The following is a 23,625-nucleotide window of genomic DNA, read 5'->3' on the forward strand; positions in this document are numbered from 1 at the left end:
AAAAAATTCCGCCAGGGCCTGCCACCCCTTGGACCCCGCTCCCAGGGGCGCTGCCCCCGGACCCCCGTTCGTTTAGGGGTTTCGCCCCTAAATGACAGTGTACTTTGAAAACTTGATCAAACTTAAATAAGTGTGTACTCCACACCTTCCTTACTTGTTTAATATTTATCAAGATTACCTTTGATCAACAAAGTAATCCCATTTACACTTAAATAATATTGATGACAACAAAATCACCAACACAATGTACTTTAATAATTAACAAGAATGGTCCCTATTACTATTTCTTGCTATAAAATAGATTTAAGTTACTATTTAAAATAAAAATCGCAAAATAAGCCTAAAATGACAATGTACTTTGAAAGTACATTGCTACAATTCACAAGAATGGTTCATGTGTTTGTGTGTTTGTTTGTTTGTATAATAAACAAAAGTTGTCGTGATTATACAAATGCTTTTTAAAAGCATAATATTTATGCTTATCATATCAACATACTTTCAATTTGTCCCCTTTGTTGCATTTAAACAAAAATTAAAGTGTTATTCTCAAATAAAGAATCATGGATGTAAAAAATATTAGTCTCATAAAACAACTATGTTTTTGTTTTTTATCTATATTATTTTAATATGGAAACAATGTCAACCGTGGTTTCCACATGTTTTAACCTAGTTAATTTAATAAAACTATAAGGGTGTAAATTAAACTTTTCAAAATACTAGGGTCTTAGAATTTAATATTTTATAATTAATAACTTTTAATTAAATTTTAAACTCCAAAACTTGAGGACAAATTTTGAAACTTTTCAAAACATTAGGGTTTAACTATTTAAATTTCAAAAACTATATATTTCAAAAACTATAACCTTTTAAGTTCAAATTTAAACTATAAAACCTAGAGGGTATAAATTGAAACTTTTGAAACTTACTTGGTCAAATATTTGACTTATAATAATCCTATATTATCCATATTTAACCAAATCCATCAATTTTGATGAAGATAATCATTCCAAACTTAAAAAATTGGATTTTGGCAAGAAAAACGAGTTTTGACAATTATCCTCAACAAAATCTGGTCAAAATATCAAAAATCACGTCAACAGCACCTTGGACTCGCCGAGTCCACTGATGGACTCACCAAGTCAGCGGCGCAGACAACAAAAAATTTGACTTTTTGATCCTTTATCAGTTCACTTTTGCATATATTCAACTAGAAAAACGACCTAGTCTCTGATACCACTATTGGGTTTTGGGCACTACATCAATCCTATGGTGTACATGCAAACCCTAAAGCTTTGGATCTAGTTTGTCTAATGTATATGCAATAATCATCCAAAGCTCATAAACCCTAATTCTAGCATACAATAATCGAAATTAACAAAAGAATAGAGTTTAGATCTTACCATGATTGTTATGTTGCAATAACAATCTTAATCCTTCTTGTAATTGACTTCTTAAAGCTTAGTGCCTCAAATGTTGCACCTCTAATGGAGTCACAAACACCATGAGCAACAAGATGAACTTAGAAGAAGGAGGAAGAGCCACAAAAACGTTCTAGGGTTCTCTCAAAGATTTGGTCGCGTTTTTGGGGGCTTAGGGTTTCCTTATATCGGTAGGCTATTAGGGTTTTCAACTAGGAAACCCTAATTTGATTGCTTAGGCCTTAAGCATCCCATAGACTCCCTCCTTAGAGGCCTTGGACGAATTCTTATGGGTTTCCCCATAGATTTCGTCCACTCCAACTTCTATGGAGTCCATTAGCCCATTTATGAAACTATCTTATAATTACACAATCAATCCCCTTTATTTAATTAATCTCTTTTAGCCACAAAATTAATTCTTGACTAATATTAATTAAATGATACATGATTTCTCTTTTAATATATTATTCATACAATATATTAATAAATCATAATTAATTCTCTTTCTCCTTAGTTCATCCTATCAGTTGCTATGGTGAAGGCAACCCAAAAGGACCATGCTTACAATCGGGTCAAGTACATACCAAAATAGTTATGGGCTTAGACACCTAATCCAAAAAATTATCCTTCTAGTGATAATTCTGTTTGCATGGCCTCGAGTAGTACTAGCAATAATTTTAATAAATTTGAATTATAACATGCTAGACTAGGAAACATTCATTACCAGAGATTAAAAGACATGTCTAATATGAGTTTAATTCCTGCTTTTGATATGCAAAATAATGAAAAATGTAAAACATGCTTGCTAACTAAAATCACTAGACAACCTTTCAAAGATGTTGTTAGGGAAAACAAGGTCTTGGATCTTATACATAGATATTCATGTGATTTCCATGCAATACCTTTCCTTGGAAACAAAAAGTATGCTGTTACTTTTATTGATGATGCATTTAGATATTGTAATGTCTATTTGCTACATTCTAAAGATGAAGTTCTTGATAAATTTAAGATTTATAAACAATAGGTTGAACTTCATAAAAATGAATTAATAAAAGTATTGCGTACTGATAGAGGTGGTGAGTATTATGATCCAGGTTATTTTGAATCAAATAGAATAATAAATTAAACCACAACTCCTTATACACCACAACAAAATGGTGTAGCTGAAAGGAAGAATAGCACTTTGAAAGAAATGGCTAAATCCATGATGTCCTATTCTGGATTAAGTAAAGGGTTTTAGGGTGAGACAATGTTAACTGCATGTTACATCTTGAGTAGAACTCCAAATAAAAGGAGTAAGAATACTCCTTATGAACTTTGGTGTAAAAAGGTACCAAATTTGAGTTATTTCAAAGTTTGGGGCTGTAGAGCAGTTGTAAGGCTCGCTGAACCTAAAAGGAAAACTTTAGGTGAGAGAGGTATATATTGTATCTTTATTGGATATACTGAGCATTCCAAAGCTTATAGATTCTATGTTTTAGAATCTAATGACTCTGTATCTGTGAACACTGTTATAGAGTCAAGAGATGGTATCTTTGATGAAGAAAGATTTACATCCTTACCTAGACCAAGGGACATGATTAAGCAATCTTTCATCAAGAACACAACTCAAGATGAAGATGCTTCTGCTGGTACAAGTTCGGTGTCTGGACTTAGAAAAAGTACTAGAGCTAGAAAAGCTAAATCTTTTGGATCTGATTTTCAACTATATTTAGTTGAAGGAACAAGAAATGAGACTGTGTCTCAACACCAATATTGCTTTAATATTGATGAGGATCCAAAGACTTTCAATGAAGTTATGGCCTCTAGGGATGTTTATTTCTAGAAAGAGGAAATTCAGGATGAGATTGATTCTATCGTGCATAACAATATTTGGGTATTGTCTGATTTACCTCTTGGTTGCAAGGCATTAGGATATAAATGGATCCTCAAAAGAAAATGAAGGTGGATGGTACAACTGATAAGTATAAAGCCAGATTGGTTATCCAAGGCTTTAGACAAAAGGAAGGAATTTATTTCTTTGATACTTATGCTTCTGATGCCAGAATTTCTACTATTAGATTATTATTAGCTCTTGCAGCTATACATAATCTTGTGATTCACCAAATGGATGTGAAAACTGCATTCTTGAATGGTGACTTGCCTGAGGAAATATGCATGAAACAACCTGAAGAGTTTGTGATGCCTGGAAATGAACACAAAGTGTGCAAGTTAAAGAAATCATTATTTGGTTTGAAATAAGCACCAAAACAATGGCATCAAAAGTTTGATGATGTTGTCTTGTCTAATTGCTTTGCATTAAACCAAGCCGACAAGTGTATACATAGCAAATTTGATACTTCTGGTAAAGGAGTCATGATTTGTTTATATGTGGATGATATGTGGATTTTTGTTACTGATTTAGAAGAAGTTGATAAAACCAAGAAATTCTTATCATCTAGTTTTGAAATGAAAGACCTGGGGGAGGCTGAGGTAATTCTTGGTATAAGAGTTAAACAAGGAAACAATAGGATTTCAATTTCTCAATCTCATTACACTGAGAAGATATTAAAAAAGTTGAACTTTGAGAATTGTTCTCCTGTTAGCACTCCTATAGATCCTAGTCTCAAGCTTCTACCAAATAAAGGATCTCTAGTGTCTCAACTTGAATATTCTAGGGCTATTAGTTTTCTAATGTATGCCATGATTAGTACTAGGCCTGATATAGCATATGTTGTAGGAAGGCTTAGTAGATATACTAGTAATCCTAGTTCACATCACTGGCAAGCTGTGAATAGAGTATTTAATTACTTAAAAGGGACCATGAATTATAGTTTAACTTATAGTGGATATCCTTTTGTTTTGGAAGGTTATTCAGATGCCAACTGGATTAATAACTTAGACGATCACTCCTCTACAAGTGGTTGGGTGTTTCTTCTTGGAGGAGGTGCCATTTCTTGGGCATCTAAGAAACAAACTTGTATTACTAACTCAACCATGGAGTCTGAGTTTGTTGCATTGTCTGCTGTTGGTAAAGAAGCTGAGTGGTTAAGGAATTTGATTTATGAAATTCTATTATGGCCCAAACCAGTATCTACCATTTCTATAAGATGTGATAGTGCCACAACCTTGGCTAAGGCTTATAGTCACGTGTACAATGGAATATCTAGACATTTAGGTGTTAGACATAGCATGATTCGTGAGCTCATCATGATTGGTGTGATATATGTGGAGTTTGTAAGAACTCAACTGAATTTAGCTGATCATCTAACCAAAGGGTTAGCAAGAGATCTTGTGTACAAGGCGGTTGTAGGGATGAGTTTTAAGTCCACTTAAAATCTTTTATATTGAGATACCCAGTTCCCATCTAATGTAATATTAGATGTTGAATTTAATGTGGAAAGCTTGATATTTGAAGATTAGAACACATTACAATCATCATCCCAAGGTATGTGTTCAATACTGCAAGTTAAGGAGGTTGAAATTTTATTTCTTAATAGTTCTTTGAAAAATTGCATTTGCAGGTGCAAGAACAACATAACTACCTATATAAGCATGAAGTTTAGCTGCTTCAAGAAGTTGGGACTTGACTTTGATATGCTTATTGAAGGATAGGACACAAGCTAGTAAACTATAGTGTCAAGTTAGAACTTATGAGAATGTAAACTGTTGTGTGTATTATCTTCATGTATTCACTATGGATAGAAAGGGTTCAATCCTTAGTGACACCCTGATATTCGAATATTTGGAGTGCATAACATACTAATGTGAAATTCAATCGTCACGACATTTCATTTATGCATCAGTTTGTTGGTGTTATGTTTCATTTTAAGTTAATCAAGATTACACTTAAATTGGGGAGGTTTGGTGGTGATTTATTATCATCAATGTTATTTAAGTGTAATAGGATTACTTTGTTGACCAAAAGTGATCTTGATAAATATTAAACAAGTAAGGAAGGTGTGGAGTACACACTTGTTTAAATTTGATCAAGTATCAAAGTATAGTGTCATTTAGGGGCGAAGCCCCTGAACAAACGGGGTTCGGGGGCAGCGCCCCTGGGAGCGGGGTCCAAGGGGCAGAGCCCCTGGCTGGGATCGAGTTTTCGATTTTAAAAATGCATTAAAAATCCGAATTTTCAGAGAATTGACCGATTTTGATTTTATTCAAAATACCCATTTTATGACTGTTTTGGTGGTTTTGTGATAGTTTTAAACTGTCATATGACAATTTTTAGACAAGGATCTAAAAGTTAGTTTTGGTCTCTTTTTCTGGTACTCACGAACTTATACACTCTCATTCTCTTTCTTTCTCTCTGAATTTTCTGAGTCTTATCCAATTGGGGATTTGGGAGTACCACCCAAATACTTCGATTTAATAGTGATAATCACGATTCTCAGATTTCCAAGTGCCATTAAATCCATATTTCTAACAAAGAATCGCTTTGAAATTATTTTACAACACAATTTCAAAAGGAAAAAACCCGGTTTCGGATTTTGATTGGGATTTCATGGAAGAGTTTGTGGAAATGTTAAAAGTTTTTAAACAATTAACCACTTTTTTATCGGACGTGTATTACCTACAAGTCCGTTGTTACTAAATGAATTATGGTTGATGTCCGCACAATTGGAGCGTTTTGAACAAAGAAGTGAAATATTTGTTTTGGTTACGAGACCAATGAGACAAAAACTAGTAAAATATTTCAAAGAAATGCCACCACTTTTTACTTGCGTCGCGACATTAAACCCATGTATCAATGTTACGGGTGTAGAGGCTTTGATTACCAAAATTTCTATGTCTTTAAATTTGCACAAAGATGACTCAAATTACATTTGTAACCCAATACACACTTTTAATAATACTTTTACTAATTTTATTGATATTTACGCTACAAAATATGGCAATATGTCAAACACTTTTGCAAGTGTAACCGACTCTACTAATGGTGCATCGGGTAGTGGTGGGGGTCGAATGGATTTTCATATCGACCTCTATAACTACATTTTGGAGGAAAAAAAACAAAAGAGTACGCACATTAACCCCTAGTAGCGAACTTGGAATTTATATGGGGTCAAACTTTTTAAATTTCATGAGTGCACCACAATTTAAAAATTTGGATCTTTTGGCTTGGTGGAAAGAAAAGGAAGCACAATTTCCTATTCTCTTCGTCATGACCCGCAATTAACTAACCGTCCAAGCTTCCACGGTAGCTTCAGAATCCGCTTTTTCTTTTAGTGGTAGAGTTTTATCAAAGTTCAGGACGAATCTTACTCCGGTTTCGGTAGAGGTTTGCGTTTGCTTGAAGGATTACTTGGAGTCGGTGGAACGTATACAACACTTGACATCACTAGAAGGCCCACTAGCACAAACTGTTGAACCGGAGATCATGGATGAAGAATATGCACAAGGCTTATCAACACCTCCGGACGACGAAGACAATGGCGATGAAGACGAAGACAAAGATGAAGAATATGGTATTGATGACACCCCTAATTATTAGCGTGGCGGTTGAAGAATATTTTAGTGAAGGCGACACGAAGTGGAAGACCACACAAACTATTTCTATTCGGCTAAATGTTATAACACCACTTTATTATTATTATTAGTTAACTAGTTTGAAAACTCTTTCTAATTTGACGTTTGATGTATGTTTTAACTATTTTAATGAACCTATGTTGTAGTTTGTGTTATATATGAGGTCCAAAAAATGTTTTTTAAAAAAAATGGAAAAATTGGATCAGATTTCGGATCGGATGCTAACCGGATCGGATTAAACCAATTCGGATTCGGGGGAGGAAAAACCGGTCAAAACCGGTTTCAAACTGGATCGGATTTTGGCTTAATTCGAATTGCCTTTCACGTCATCAAACCGGATCGGATCCGAGGTTTGTGCATCTCTGTCGGCGGGTTACTTATTAATAAAATTAAATATAATTTATGGTTTAAATATATTTATGGTTGTTGTTATGATTAATTAATTTTAAAAAGTTTATTTGCTTAAGATTTTAATTTTTGTTATTGTAATTATTTAAAACATCAAACATTGTTTTTGTTTTTAAAGGTAATAATATAATTTTTATATATAATGTTATTTATAACTATTGTTGTTGTAAGTTATTTAAAATAACATATTTGAAAACTATTAATTATTTTAAATTGGTTTCAGAAATTGAACTTTTTTAAAATTTATTTGATGAATATTGTTAGTTTCTTTGATTGTAATTATTTAAAAGAACAAACATTATTTTTGTTTTTAAAGATAACATTATAATTTTATTTTATATAATATTACTTTTAACTATTCTTATTGTAAGTTGTTTTTAAGCTATTTATTTGAAAATTCTTAATGATTATAAAAAATAATTTCATGGTTATTTTTATTAATTTAGGATTACAATATATGTTTAACACTATAATTTATAACTTTTAACAATTTATAAGTTAGTCTCTCGATTGTTTTTTGAGTTTAACTGAAATTTTGATTTAAATTAACCGTTTAACATTATACTGAAATTAATAATTTAACTATTTTGCATAAAATCATAAATTATACAAAAATTGTGACTTTAAAATGACAATTGTTCACATACGTTAACATATATAAACTAATAAATTAACTATAATATGCTAAAAAATTAAAGTCATAATTTTATAAATAGAAGTAAAATATAATATTTTAATATTATTGTTAAGTTAATTTATGATTAAAATTTAGTTTTTGCATTCATTTAACAATATTAACCAAATTATAATAACTATTAGTGTAGCACCTGGTTCCTGGTACGTAAATGTTATTTGAGTATTTCCTTTCTTTTAGCCTTGGACTCGGCGAGTCATAGGTCCGACTCGCCGAGTGGATGCGGGACCCGGGACACGTTTAAGTTGGCGACTCGGCGAGTCCATATCCTGGACTCGGCGAGTCATAGCTGTTGGATGAAACCCTAAGTTTCAGGGGTTTGCACCCTATTTAAAGGACTTATCAGCCCCAAGCCGGCCCCCATTGACCCTTAAAGCCCTGTATCTCTCGTTCTAAGCTATTCTTTGAGAGTTTGAGGTTAGTGTGTGTGTTTTTGAAGGTTTGGAAGGAGGAAGGAAGTAGATCTAGAAGAAGGGAAGCCATCCAGGCATTATTTGTGTTCTTCCAGCAGTTCCTTTGAGGTATAACCCGTTTTCCCCTTGATTCTATGCTTAAAACTTCATTTGGGTCCTTCTTGGTCAAATCCCCAAGCTTGTATGTGCATTGTATGTCGTAATAAGATGTTTGGCCTCTGGATCTAGGCAAGATTGAGCTCCAGGAGCTCAGATCTGTTAGCTTTATGGCCCCATGTTGCTTGTTAGCCCTAGATCTACCCTTTTGAGACATTTTGAGCCCTAAAATCCATATTGGTGAATATCCACACGTAAAGTTGGAAACTTTACGTGTGATGCGTGTCCTAGAAGTCCAGATCTGTGAATGGCATGAACTGGAATCGAGCAAATCTGTGTATTTAGTGGATGCATGGCAATGAGTCGGCGAGTCGTTCATATGACTCGACGAGTCTGTTCGCGAGTCTCCGAGTTTGTCCCCTTTTCGTAGTGTCGAGTGAGCAGTGAGTCACGGGGTGTGACTCAGTGAGTCGGAAGCTTAACTCATCTATGGAGGTACTCGGCGAGTCAATGCCCTGACTCGGCGAGTTCAAGGCAATCTCCTTAGATCAAGAACAGACTCGGCGAGTTGTTCATACAACTCGGCGAGTCTCAGCATAAGTGTTCTTCGGATGAAGATGGACTCGACGAGTTGTTCATACAACTCGGCGAGTCTTAGCATCAGTGTTCATCGGATGAAGATGAACTCGACGAGTTGTTCATACAACTCGGCGAGTAGGATGAAGGACTTGAATATTGGTTAAGAAGGTAAACCCATCGAGTCGTCGCCTAACTCGACGGGTAGGATCGGGATTCAGGGCAGTCGTTTGGATAGGGACTCGGTGAGTTGGAAAGCCAACTCGGCGAGTCGGGTCAACTGAAAGTTGACTCTGACTTTGACTTAGGGCATGGTCAGGGGTAAAATGGTCTTTTTACCCAAAGGTCAGTGCGCAGTGTTTGATTGGGTATATTGTGGGAATTGCAGCCGGAGGATTTCCGGAGCAGCAGCAGTAGGCAGTCAGTTCCCGATCAGATCAGCAGCTACTTCGAGGTGAGTTACCTTCCAGTAGCGGTGGGTCTAAGGCCACAACGCCAACCCACCAGTAGGAGACGTATGGTAGATGATTGTCTTTGTGATATCATCTAGGTTTACTACTACCTGATATGTTATATGCTAGCATGCTACGTTGTATGTGATAGTAGTCGAGTTCGGTTGTTAGGACCGAAGGGTAGTCAGACACCCCAGATACGTCTGACAGTATATGATGATATGTTTGCATGCTGGCTTGTTATGTTATATGCGATAGAGGTAGTATGAGGGGACCAGTCCCTGTGGTCGGTTGTTAGGACCGACGGGTAGTCAGCACCCCAGAATGGCTTGACACGGGTAGTCAGCACCCCAGAATGGCTTGACATGGGTAGTCAGCACCCCAGAATGGCTTGACATGGGTAGTCAGCACCCCAGAATGGCTTGACACGGGTAGGACGGCACCCCAGAACGGCCGTACCGGGTAGTCAGGCACCCCAGAATAGCCTGGCAGTATGTATGTTACGTGTTTGTATGGTATGTGGTACGACGGGGGAACTCACTAAGCTTTGTGCTTACAGTCTTCAGTTTTGGTTTCAGGTACCTCCTCAGCTAGGGGAAAGGAGCCGGCGCGGTAGCAGCATGTCACACACACACACTCTCCGGTTTCCGCATTTACGAGCTTCACTGGGATTTGTACTCTGATATTTTGATTGAATGTATGAATTGGCTTTTAGACATGGTTCACTTGTGTTATGATTGACCAGACAATGTTTTTAGCTTTTAATATTTTCTAAAGTAATGTTTTTAAAACGAAATTTTTGGTCATGAAAATTGGGTCGTTACAAGTTGGTATCAGAGCCCTGGTTTGAGGGATTCGGACACACCTTCGGGAGTGTCTGAACTCAAATCGAGGGATTAAAAGATTTTTTAAAAGAAAATGTTTTCTAAAATTGAGAAAAGAGTTTTGAGAAAGAACGAAGTGTGTGATGTGCGCGACCGGCCGAGCTCAAGTAAGTATCCCCAAAGTACCCATACAAGTTTATGTTATGTTTATCAGCTTTTGTAGAACAGCATGCTAGAATAGGACTAAGGATCTAGGAGTGATGCCTTATGTGCCTGCTTAATGTGTTTCAGTTGTATGAGAACTTGCATGCTAGTTATTGAGTAGATAGTAAGTAGGATAGCCTGATTAGGTTATGCCTGGTAGTATGAGCTTAGCACTTTATGCTAGCTCAGTTCCTGAAAGTGGATAGAGTTAATTGAGATTGTTACCCTTATCTGAATGCTGCTTGCTTCGTGCTTCGTGGGACTCTGAATAATGGGAGTTAGCCATTAGGCGAATGCGTCACGTCACATGTGATCAGGGTTGAATAATCTTAGAGTGCCGGATTTGATCCTACTGCGCAGCTCTTGTTTGAGTCCAACCGTTGTAGGGACGAGTCCGATACTCGAAGGATTATCTGAGCCTCGTCACATGTGATGTTATTCGGGTAATGGCTAACTGGCATTACAAGGAGGCCTGCAGCAACTGAGGACTGGTTAGAGTGGAACTAGAGATTTCCCTAGGGCAAGCCTAGGATGAGTATAGCAGTAATCAGCAGTAGTGAAAGGGATCTGGTGGAGTCGAGGCATTCCTTGAAGAAGGTACGGATAGATGTGGAAGGTAGTATGGGCCCGTACTACTGAAAGCCGAGGATCCGTACCCGAACCAAGGATGGCCAAGATAATACCAGGGAACTTGTAAGTAGATGTGATCCCTCAGGGAGTATCAGTATCACTAATGATTGTTGTGATTTATTGCAGAATGGTGGTACTTCGATCGAGGCCGGTAGATGGCAGTTCAGGAGAGGGGTCAGGTTCGGGATCAGGTTCCGAGCCGGTTGATGAGGGACTACGCGAGCTCATCGCGTCAGAGATTACCAGGGGTATCCTTGAGTCGACTCCCATTATGTTCGGGTCGATCAAGGAAGGGATCATCGAGTTGATGGAGGATTGCCTCAGGGCGTTCAGGAGCGACATGGCATCTGGCCAGTCGGGGTCTCGCACACTGTCCTTTAAGGACTTCAGGGGCAGTGGTGCGCCGGATTTCCATGGGGTGAAAGACCCCATTGCTGCCAGGCGATGGATTGCAGACATCGAGTCTGCCCAGTTGACTAGCTTCTGCCCCGAGGGGTCGAAGGTGAGGTATGCAGCAGGATGTTTACGGGACCGAGCCCGGGATTGGTGGGAGTCAGTGGGTGACTCGTTGGGAGCCTCAGCTATCGAGGCCATGACCTGGTCGGACTTTGTGACCAGGTTCAGGGCAGAGTTTGCGCCGGCGGTCGAGCTTCAGCAGCTGGCCAGGGAGTTTCTTGACATGAGACAGACGACGGAGACTGTGGCGGAGATCACCGCTAAGTTCCGGGAGAGGGCTTTGTTGGTGCCCCAGTATGCCGGTGACGAGGACATGAGGAGGACTCGTTACCATGATATGCTACAAGCTGACATCCGGGAGCATGTTAGCTTTTCGGCTTGCCCTACCTTGGACTCTATGATTGCCAGGGCGAGGGAGAGGGAGATAGATTTGGAGCACATCCGAAAACGGAAATTGGAGGAGGGACAGGCAGGAGGGGCTTCGGGGAAGAAGCCCAAGGGATCAGATGGTAGGCCGAAAGGCCAGTCAAGACCGAGCCGCTGCAGGAAATGCGGCAGGCCGCACGAGGGGGCGTGTAGGATGGGATCATCAGGCTGCTACAAGTGCGGCAAGTCCGGGCACATCAGCAGGGATTGCACTGCTCCGGCAGCAGTTATTCAGACATCAGAGTTGCTGTGTTTTCACTGCAACCAGAGGGGCCACAAGAAGGCCAATTGCCCCCAGTTGATAGTTTCAGCGCTGGTGAAGGCGCCAGCTCCAGCGACCCTGCAGATCACGGATGGCTGGCAGGGCAAGTCAAAGGCTCCAGTGGTGAGGAACCGAGCATTTTAGCTGACTACCGAGGAGGCACGCGCCGCACCCGATGTGGTGACGGGTATGATTCTTTCCCTCTATCTTATTTTTATAATGTTATGTTATTGATATGTGCTCTGTATGTATACATATGCATTAGGATCGTTCCATGTGAACGGCCTCCCAGTTCAGGTGTTATTTGATTCGGGTGCGTCCCGATCATTCGTTTCCCTTGCACTTAGCAAGAAGTTTCATGAGCCATCAAGCGAGTTAGATTGCCCTTTAGAGGTGGAGATTGCTGATGATCGATCGGTGCGAGCATCGATGGTATTTCGAGATTGCGTGCTGCGTTTGTTCGAGGAGCGCTATTTGGTAGATTTGGTTCCCATACCGTTGCGTGGGAACAAGGTGATTATAGGCATGGATTGGCTGAGCCCTAATGGGGCTGTGATAGATTGCGCGCAGCAGCTAGTGCGGGTCAGGACCCCAAGTGGGGGAGAGTTAGTGATTCATGGAGAGAGGCCCTAGTGTGGACCCGCTGTATGTTCAGCAGCGAGGGCTAGGCGCTACCTTCAGCAGGGATGCGCAAGATATGTCGCGTATGTGATGAATACCCGGGAGGCGGGTAAGTCGACAGTGAGCGAGGTTCCGGTGGTCCGAGACTTTGCAGATGTTTTCCCAGAGGAGCTTCCTGGGATACCTCCGGAGCGACAGGTGGAGTTCAGGATTGACCTTGTTCCTGGTGCGGCTCTGATAGCCAAGGCACCGTATCGGTTGGCTCCTCCCGAGATGCAGGAGTTGTCTACGCAGCTGCAGGAGCTGCTAGACAAGGGATTTATTCGTCCGAGCAGTTCGCCCTGGGGAGCCCCGATTCTGTTTGTGAAGAAGAAGGACGGGTCGCATCAGATGTGTATAGATTATCGGGAGCTGAACAAGGTAACAGTAAAGAACCGTTACCCGCTTCCGAGGATTGATGACCTCTTTGACCAGCTTCAGGGAGCATCTTGGTTCTCCAAGATTGATTTGCGTTCGGGTTATCATCAGATGAGGGTCAGGGAGGAGGATATGTAGAAGACCGCGTTTCGGACACGCTATAGCTATTATGAGTTTGTGGTGATGCCGTTTGGGCTCACCAATGCTCCTGCCGCGTTCATGGACCTCATGAACCGCGTATGCAGACCGATGCTGGATCGGTCTGTGATAGTCTTCATCGATGACATCTTGGTTTATTCCAAGACTCGGGAGGAACACGAGGAGCATCTGAGAGAGGTGTTAGAGACCCTGAGGAGGGAGAGCTTGTATGCCAAGTTCTCCAAGTGTGATTTTTGGTTGCGCGAGGTGCAATTTCTTGGACACCTCGTCAATCAGAACGGGATTCTGGTCGATCCGGCCAAGGTCGAGGCCGTGATGAGATGGGAGGTTCCGAAGTCTCCATCTGAGATTCGGAGTTTCCTGGGACTGGCAGGCTACTATCGGAGATTTATCCAGGATTTCTCCAAGATAGTTGTACCCCTGACGCGACTGACGAAGAAAGCCGTGGTCTTTCGGTGGGGACCCGAGCAGCAGGCTGCATTTGAGACACTGAGACAGAGATTGTGTGAGGCGCCGATCTTAGCCCTGCCAGAGGGCGTAGAGGATTTTGTGTTTTATTGTGATGCGTCCATTTCTGGGTTGGGCGCGGTACTGATGCAGAGGGGGCATGTCATTGCCTACGCTTCGAGGCAGCTCAAGCCTCACGAGGCAAACTATCCGACGCACGATTTGGAGTTGGGGGCGGTGGTCTTTGCCCTCAAGATTTGGCGGCATTACCTCTACGGGGTTCGATGTACCATCTACACGGACCACAAGAGTTTGAGGTACCTCATGGATTAGCCGAATCTGAACATGAGGCAGCGTCGATGGTTGGATGTGGTGAAGGATTATGATTGTGAGATCCTTTAACACCCGGGGAAGGCCAATGTGGTGGCCGATGCGCTTAGCCGCAAGGCGGCGCCGATCAGGGACGTTTGCATGAGGATGACCGTGGTGACTCCCCTGTTGGAGCAGATTCGGGAGGCTCAACAGGAGGCTATCAAGGAAGAGCATCGGAAGAGCGAGCGTGTGGTGGGTCAGGTTTCCTCCTTTGATTATGATAGCCGAGGACTTTTGACACTACACCGTAGGGTGTGGGGTGCCGTATCACGGAGGCGTGCGCCAGATTTTGATGGAGGAGGCGCACAAGTCCCGATTCTCTATTCATCCCGGGGCGACGAAGATGTATAGGGATCTTCGTCTAGACTATTGGTGGCCCTGCATGAAGCGGGATGTGGCATGGTATGTCAAGCGATGTTTGACCTGCAGGAAGGTCAAGGCCGAACATCAGAGACCGCATGGCAAGATGCAGCCGTTGGATATTCCACTGTGGAAATGGGAAGATATCACGATGGATTTTATCACAAAGCTTCCCAAGACCGCACGTGGAGTGGATTCGATTTGGGTCATCGTGGATAGATTGACCAAGAGTGCTCACTTTATTCCGATTCAGGAAAGCATATCGGCCGAGAAATTGGCCGACATCTATATCAGAGAGATTGTGGCATGGCATGGGGTGCCAGTATCGGTGATCTCGGACAGGGATGTGCGTTTTACTTCTAGATTTTGGAAGAGATTCCATGACGAGTTGGGCACTCGTCTGCATTTTAGCACTGCCTTTCACCCGCAGACGGATGGGCAGAGCGAGCGGACCATCCAGACTCTGGAGGATATGCTGCGGGCGTGCGTGCTAGATTTCGGTGGTAGCTGGGATACCTATCTTCCCCTGGCCGAGTTCTCCTACAACAACAGCTATCACGCGAGTATCGACCGCCCTCCCTTCAAGATGTTGTACGGGCGGAGGTGTAGGACCCCGATATGCTGGGGTGAAGTTGGCCAGAGGGTCATGGGGAGCACCGAAGTGGTGCTTAAGACGACCGAGAGGATCCAGCAGGTCCGGAGCAGGCTTCAGACTGCTCAGAGTCGGCAGAAAAGTTATGCCGACAAGCGTCAATCCAATTTGGAGTTCCAGGTCGGGGATATGGTTCTCCTGAAGGTGTCGCCGTGGAAAGGCGTCATTCGATTCAGGAAGCGGGGCAAGTTGGGCCCGCGATTCATCGGACCGTTCAGGGTCGTAGCCCGGGTGGGCAAGGTAGCGTATAGGCTGGATCTGCCAGCCGAGCTTAGCCAGATCCACAGCACTTTCCATGTTTCTCAGTTGCGAAAGTGCCTAGTGGACGATTCTGCAGTAGTACCTTTGGAGGATATTCAGGTTGATGACAGCCTGAATTACATTGAGCGCCCAGTCGCAATCCTCGACAGGAAGTCGAAGGATTTGAGGAACAAGAAAGTGGAGCTAGTGAAGGTGCAATGGCAGCACCGCAAGGGTTCGGAATGGACTTGGGAGCCGGTGGACGAGATGATGGAGCATTATCCCGAGCTGTTTCAGGATCGAGCAGCAAACTTCGAGGACGAAGTCTAAAATAAGTGGGGGAGATTTCTAGCACCCGGTTCCTGGTACGTAAATGTTATTTGAGTATTTCCTTTCTTTTAGCCTATGACTCGGCGAGTCATAGGTCCGACTCGCCGAGTGGATGCGGGACCCGGGACATGTTTAAGTTGGCGACTCGGCGAGTCCATATCCTGGACTCGGCGAGTCATAGCTGTTGGATGAAACCCTAAGTTTCAGGGGTTTGCACCCTATTTAAAGGACTTATCAGCCCCAAGCCGGCCCCCATTGACCCTTAAAGCCCTGTATCTCTCGTTCTAAGCTATTCTTTGAGAGTTTGAGGTTAGTGTGTGTGTTTTTGAAGGTTTGGAAGGAGGAAGGAAGTAGATCTAGAAGAAGGGAAGCCATCCAGGCATTATTTGTGTTCTTCCAGCAGTTCCTTTGAGGTATAACCCGTTTTCCCCTTGATTCTATGCTTAAAACTTCATTTGGGTCCTTCTTGGTCAAATCCCCAAGCTTGTATGTGCATTGTATGTCGTAATAAGATGTTTGGCCTCTGGATCTAGGCAAGATTGAGCTCCAGGAGCTCAGATCTGTTAGCTTTATGGCCCCATGTTGCTTGTTAGCCCTAGATCTACCCTTTTGAGACATTTTGAGCCCTAAAATCCATATTGGTGAATATCCACACGTAAAGTTGGAAACTTTACGTGTGATGCGTGTCCTAGAAGTCCAGATCTGTGAATGGCATGAACTGGAATCGAGCAAATCTGTGTATTTAGTGGATGCATGGCAATGACTCGGCGAGTCGTTCATATGACTCGACGAGTCTGTTCGCGAGTCTCCGAGTTTGTCCCCTTTTCATAGTGTCGAGTGAGCAGTGAGTCACGGGGTGTGACTCAGTGAGTCGGAAGCTTAACTCATCTATGGAGGTACTCGGCGAGTCAATGCCCTGACTCGGCGAGTTCAAGGCAATCTCCTTAGATCAAGAACAGACTCGGCGAGTTGTTCATACAACTCGGCGAGTCTTAGCATAAGTGTTCTTCGGATGAAGATGGACTCGACGAGTTGTTCATACAACTCGGCGAGTCTTAGCATCAGTGTTCATCGGATGAAGATGAACTCGACGAGTTGTTCATACAACTCGGCGAGTAGGATGAAGGACTTGAATATTGGTTAAGAAGGTAAACCCATCGAGTCGTCGCCTAACTCGACGGGTAGGATCGGGATTCAGGGCAGTCGTTTGGATAGGGACTCGGTGAGTTGGAAAGCCAACTCGGCGAGTCGGGTCAACTGAAAGTTGACTCTGACTTTGACTTAGGGCATGGTCAGGGGTAAAATGGTCTTTTTACCCAAAGGTCAGTGCGCAATGTTTGATTGGGTATATTGTGGGAATTGCAGCCGGAGGATTTCCGGAGCAGCAGCAGTAGGCAGTCAGTTCCCGATCAGATCAGCAGCTACTTCGAGGTGAGTTACCTTCCAGTAGCGGTGGGTCTAAGGCCACAACGCCGACCCACCAGTAGGAGACGTATGGTAGATGATTGTCTTTGTGATATCATCTAGGTTTACTACTACCTGATATGTTATATGCTAGCATGCTACGTTGTATGTGATAGTAGTCGAGTTCGGTTGTTAGGACCGAAGGGTAGTCAGACACCCTAGATACGTCTGATAGTATATGATGATATGTTTGCATGCTGGCTTGTTATGTTATATGCGATAGAGGTAGTATGAGGGGACCAGTCCCTGTGGTTGGTTGTTAGGACCGACGGGTAGTCAGCACCCCAGAATGGCTTGACACGGGTAGTCAGCACCCCAGAATGGCTTGACATGGGTAGTCAGCACCCCAGAATGGCTTGACACGGGTAGGACGGCACCCCAGAACGGCCGTACCGGGTAGTCAGGCACCCCAGAATAGCCTGGCAGTATGTATGTTACGTGTTTGTATGGTATGTGGTACGACGGGGGAACTCACTAAGCTTTGTGGTTACAGTCTTCAGTTTTGGTTTCAGGTACCTCCTCAGCTAGGGGAAAGGAGCCGGCGCGGTAGCAGCATGTCACACACACACACACACTCTCCGGTTTCCGCATTTACGAGCTTCACTGGGATTTGTACTCTGATATTTTGATTGAATGTATGAATTAGCTTTTAGACATGGTTCACTTGTGTTATGATTGATCAGACAATGTTTTTAGCTTTTAATATTTTCTAAAGTAATGTTTTTAAACGAAATTTTTGGTCATGAAAATTGGGTCGTTACAATTAGAAAAAAATTGAAATTTCATGGAAGTTTCAAATGCATGTGATACAAGTAAAAATGTATCTTTTACAAGTATATATAGATATGTAGATAGATATTGATATAGATAAAGATTAAGATAGTAATATTAATGTTGCATATTACATTCTTCTTTGTTTTCCTTTGATACATGTATCCCTCATCGCTCCTATATTGCAATTCATATAAATAGTTCTACATTACAAATCAAGATTATAGGAATTTGCAAGATTGTTCTTCACATTCTGTTACGAAAAAACAGCATCTCAGCTCGGTAAAAAAATTCATGCTTCCGTTACCCGATTGATATAAAACAGACCCTTATGCTTTTCACTATAGAAAATTTTATGGTACATGGATTCCTTGTACTTTTACGATACAAATATGAGAACTATTAAATCTTTTTGTGGCAATCATAAGAATCTGAGTACCATCCCTACTGTTATGTCTAGTCCTAAATGGTCATAACGCCATGAAATTGACGAAAATTGTTGGACCAACATAGAGCACCCAAACCTCTATCGAATGAAAGTTAATGTGGGAGCAACTATGCATCCAACAGATCTTTTACTCAATTGTCCAGCCACAAAAGAAAAACCAATTTCTCAAAATCTTTTGATAGCTTTAATGTTGATGAACAGATTGAATTTTGCATTAGTTTTAGATGTTGATGTGACGTCACGTCACTTTATGAGAATCATTTCAAGCCTAGAAATGTTCAAGCTATCCTAGAGAATATTCATCAGTTTGTTACGGGGGAAAAGCCTCATCTTTCAAGAAACATGTTAAGGAGAATGTCAAAGAAAAAACTCAAGGATTAGATATGGATATTAATAGTCCAACAAAAAAGAAACCGTCAATTAAAAAACATGTACGATGAAAGTTTGTTCTAAATCAAGTACTACAATCAAATAAACTTAAAAGGCCCTAATATAAACCAACATGCTAGTCCTTTGCAGTGTTGGATAAGTTTAGAATTCACACAAGTTGTTAACACTAACAAAATCTATATTACTCCGAGTGTAATATGAGAAATTACATCACTCTTCATTTTTGTTAAACATACTCTTAACTATTTGATGTGATTTAAACTGGCCATGTTTTAAATTTATAAACTAATCTACCAATACTAGACTACTACACACCTTAGGCTATTGAACCTAATCGTGTTATGACCAAGTGTCAAACTCAAAGGGAATGTGTATGAATGCCCCAGAGTATTCAGTTTAACAATTAATATTAAAGAAGAAAAGTAAATGGGTAGATTTGTTTTAGTAAATAACCAAAAACAAAATTTAGAAAACCAATTAAAGCAAACAAAGTAGAAAATTGAATTTGGATTAAGATGATAAAACTACTTTCACTTAAATTCGATTCACCTTTTAATTATGGTGAATTCGCAGAAATGCGATGGATTTAAGTTGTTGTCTACCGATTTCTATTGTGGTTATCCTCTTGGTTTCTGTACATAACTATTTCCGAATACGATATGTCCATAAAAAATGTTATTTTTCAAATTTCATTTTTTTTTATTATGTCGTTTATTAGGACTAGTTTAGTTGATATCCATACAATAAAATATTACAGCAAAAACACATGCTTCATGCTTTCCTTATATGATAAAAAATGATTTGCATGAAAAACCGTTTCAACCTTTTTCATAGAGATATGATTAATCGATGTAGACCTTACCTGATAATATTGGAGCACATAGGGCCCGGTCTTTGGGCCAAGCCCGATATGGATTGAACGTTAACATGCTCAGTCATCAGGCTAGCCGCCGGCTGTTATCAAGCAGATTCTCAACCGGGCTATACCTGTGCTTTTTACAGGCCCTTCAACATATATCCTTTCAACCCGGTTTATTCATATCCAACCCGATTGGAAACCATATCCAACAGGGCCTGCCTATGCCTACTGCATGCTCCAAGTCCCCCCAGTCACTCTCATATCCCCGTCTACTAATTACTCACCACAACACGACGATAATCGCCATTATAAACACACAACAGTAGCACAGCCCTTTCCATAAAATTTTCAAAAGCTATAAGTTCACTCTTGAAGAACAGATTTATTCATGGAAGGCACGATTCGTTGCGGGGCGAATTACGTTCCTCTTTCCCCAATCAGCTTCTTGGAGAGATCTGCTGTTGTTTACCGAGATAGATTATCAGTTGTTTTTGGCGATCATGTGAAGTTCACTTGGCGAGAAACTCGTGAACGATGTGTGAAGCTTGCGTCATCTCTCGCTAGTCGTTTTCAAATTTCTCGTGGAGATGTTGTAAGTTTATCAAGAACTTTTCAATCGTTTGACTAAAATTTCCCGATTTCGTGCTCCAATTGAATGATTTCGTTCCGAATTTCTGTTATGTTCTTAATTTTATGCTTTGGGTTTGTCGATTCCATGTTCGATGTTTGTGATTTTCTCTCGGATTGGTGTTAATTATGGTGTTTTAACTAGATAAGGCTCTGTCGAGCCTCTTTAGTTGCTTTACCTTTTTCTGGAAACTACTTTTCGAACTTGTGAAGCGGTGATCTTGACTTCATGCTCCATTGATCGATTTACTTTTTGATTCCTGTTAATTACTGTTTATGATCTGATTGTTAGCATAAGTTGAATGGTTTCTGGTAATCTGGTTGATCGATCACTTTGCATTGCTCTTATCTGTAACTTTAATTGTGACTTTTTGAGTACAAATATCAGACAATTTCATATGTTTAATTAACCCACCATTTTTGTTTCTTCGATCTTATGAAGCCATTTTTGTTTTACTCAAAAGAATTTCAGGCTTTATTTGTCAATTTAAAAATTAAATTTCTCTCTTTTGCATTCAGGTCAAAATATACAATCCTTGAGTAGTTGATTTTTTCTTCTATTACAGTTTACCATCTGAAAAATAATTAAATATGAATACAGTACGCAAAGCCTATTTAGATTATTATATTGTTTTTTACTTGATCTGAGATCTAATCTTGCAATTACCATTGCTTCCGTTGATTAAAAAAGTCAACTTTTGAAGAACTCAACTTTTCCAGAAACAACTTAAGGTTGCGATATTGGTTTAGGACTAAATGCTCAAAATAACAACATGCTTTCCCTCATGTGTGCAATAGAACATCCTACTTTCAATTATTTCTGTTACAAAATTGTAATTTACTTTTTTTTCTTATCTAGGCATTATACTTTGAAAATCTACCCCCCATTATATTATTTTACTTTTAATCTCAATTTCTCTAATAGATTATATTTTCCGAAAGATACCTCTCTATAACAGTGAAAATTGCTTTGTATTTGTATAACATTGCAATATTTGGTTGGATTTTCAAAAGTCAATGTTTTAACAAGAAGGAAAAGAAACTACAACACTATAATAAACAAATCAATAAAAGTACATTGTATTTCTTCCATTTAACCCTGTTATTTTCCAAACAGGTAGCTGTTTTGGCCCCAAACATCCCAGAAATGTACGAACTCCATTTCGCAGTTCCAATGGCTGGTGCTATTCTTTGTACACTCAACATCCGCCACGATTCAACAATGGTCTCAACTCTGCTCAAACATTCAAATGCCAAATTACTCTTTGTTGATTACCAATTTCTCCAAATCGCCAAGGGCGCAATCGAAATTTTATTAAAATCAACAACTTCAGTCCCTCAACTAATCTTAATCCCGGATTCCGGCGAACTTTCCGGCCACCCGATCCCGGAATTAGTCACCTACAACAATCTTTTACAAATGGGAAGTTTAGATTTTGAAATTAAAAGACCGAAAGATGAGTGTGATCCAATCACGCTTAATTACACATCAGGAACAACATCGAGCCCAAAAGGCGTTGTGTATAGTCACCGAGGCGCGTATTTAAACGCATTATCAGCGGTTTTACTCAACGAAATGCCATCAATGTGTGTATACTTATGGACAGTTCCCATGTTTCATTGCAACGGGTGGTGTTTGACATGGAGCACGGCGGCACAAGGCGGCACAAATGTCTGCCTCCGGTCAGTCACCGCCAAGGATATCTTTCAATCAATATCGAAACATAAAGTAACACACATGGCCGGAGCTCCGACGGTTTTAAACATGATAATCCACGCGCCGGCGGCTGACCGGATCCCGCTGCCCGGAAAGGTGGCGGTGATGACCGGCGGTGCTCCGCCGCCTTCTCAGGTGTTGTTTAGTATGGAAAATCTCGGGTTCGATGTGTTTCATTCGTATGGATTGACCGAGACGTATGGGCCCGCAACCGTGTGCACGTGGAAACCCGAGTGGGATAATTTAAATAAGGAAACGCAAGCGAAAATTAAATCCCGACAAGGAGTGAATCATTTGGGATTGGAAGAAGTTGATGTTAAAGATCCGGTGACTATGAAAAGCATCCCATGGGATGCCAAAACAATTGGTGAGGTTATGGTTCGGGGAAATACTGTAATGAATGGGTATTTAAAGGATTCGAAGGCAACACAAGAAGCGTTTAAAGGTGGGTGGTTTAGAAGTGGGGATTTAGGGGTTAGACATTCGGATGGATACATTGAATTGAAAGATCGATCGAAAGATATTATAATCTCTGGTGGGGAGAATATCAGTACGATTGAGGTGGAGTCGGTGATTTTCCGGCATCCGGCGGTGCTTGAGGCGGCGGTGGTTGGGCGGCCGGATGATCATTGGGGGGAGACGCCGTGTGCTTTTGTGAAGCTTAAAGAAGGGTTTGAGTTAACTGGTGATGATTTGATTGTGTATTGTAGGAAAAATTTACCGCATTATATGGCGCCGAGAACGGTGGTGTTTGAGGAGTTGCCGAAGACGTCGACTGGGAAGGTCCAGAAGTTTGTTCTCCGGCGGAAGGCGGTGGAGATGGGGAGTTTGGTGAAAGGGAAAAGCAAATTATGATTTTTGTTGCGTTGAATTTGGTGGTGGTGATATTAATTGAATAAAATGGGGTTCGTTGCTTTCGAAGGTTGTAACTTGTGTTGTATCTTTTGTACTATAAAGAGTTGGTATATAATCCAAAATATATAATTGTTTAAATATTAATTTTTATAAACTTTCAAAATATATAATTGTTCAAAAAATAATTAAAACATTTTATTATCATTTTAAATCATTATTTCTTATCAATTGACGATTGTGCTCCTATTATAAAACTAAGTTTCAAATAACATCTATCTCCCTCATAAATGTATATCATAGTTATCCAAATTATTCTTTTAATCAACATTTTACTTGAATTATTTTTTAATCTTCTTTTTATCCACAAAGTTTAAGAAACAAAAAAGTTTCTCCTTGCTAGTTGCCATCAGTTGCAATGCAAAACGAAAAAAGAAAAAAAAAAGTGATAGCACTAAGAATCAGTATTTGCTTATTATATGGAAAACGAGCATGCTTTGATATACAATTTATTTATACATCGCCG

At 40.6% G+C, this 23,625-nt stretch overlaps 1 protein-coding gene across 1 annotated transcript; it reads left to right on the plus strand.

The window, feature by feature from the left end:
• The first annotated feature begins 20,161 nt into the window (after nt 1–20,161).
• AAE1 (acyl activating enzyme 1) lies at nt 20,162–23,240 on the plus strand. Its single transcript, XM_079023701.1, has 2 exons — nt 20,162–20,495; nt 21,648–23,240. Exons 1-2 carry the CDS (start codon nt 20,292–20,294, stop codon nt 23,100–23,102), a joined length of 1,659 nt encoding a protein of 552 aa, XP_078879827.1. The 5' UTR covers nt 20,162–20,291; the 3' UTR covers nt 23,103–23,240.
• Nucleotides 23,241–23,625: the final 385 nt, after the last annotated feature.

This window comes from Lactuca serriola, chromosome 2 (genome assembly GCF_051521515.1).
Source record: "Lactuca serriola cultivar US96UC23 chromosome 2, Lser_US96UC23_V15, whole genome shotgun sequence".
In the NCBI taxonomy this organism is placed as follows: Eukaryota; Viridiplantae; Streptophyta; class Magnoliopsida; order Asterales; family Asteraceae; genus Lactuca; species Lactuca serriola.

Coding starts and splice junctions, on each gene's coding strand:
- AAE1 (XM_079023701.1), top strand. CDS start 20,292: ATGGAAGGCACGATTCGTTGCGGGGCGAATTACGTTCCTCTTTCCCCA. Junction 20,496..21,647: donor AAATTTCTCGTGGAGATGTT/GTAAGTTTATCA, acceptor TTTTCCAAACAG/GTAGCTGTTTTGGCCCCAAA.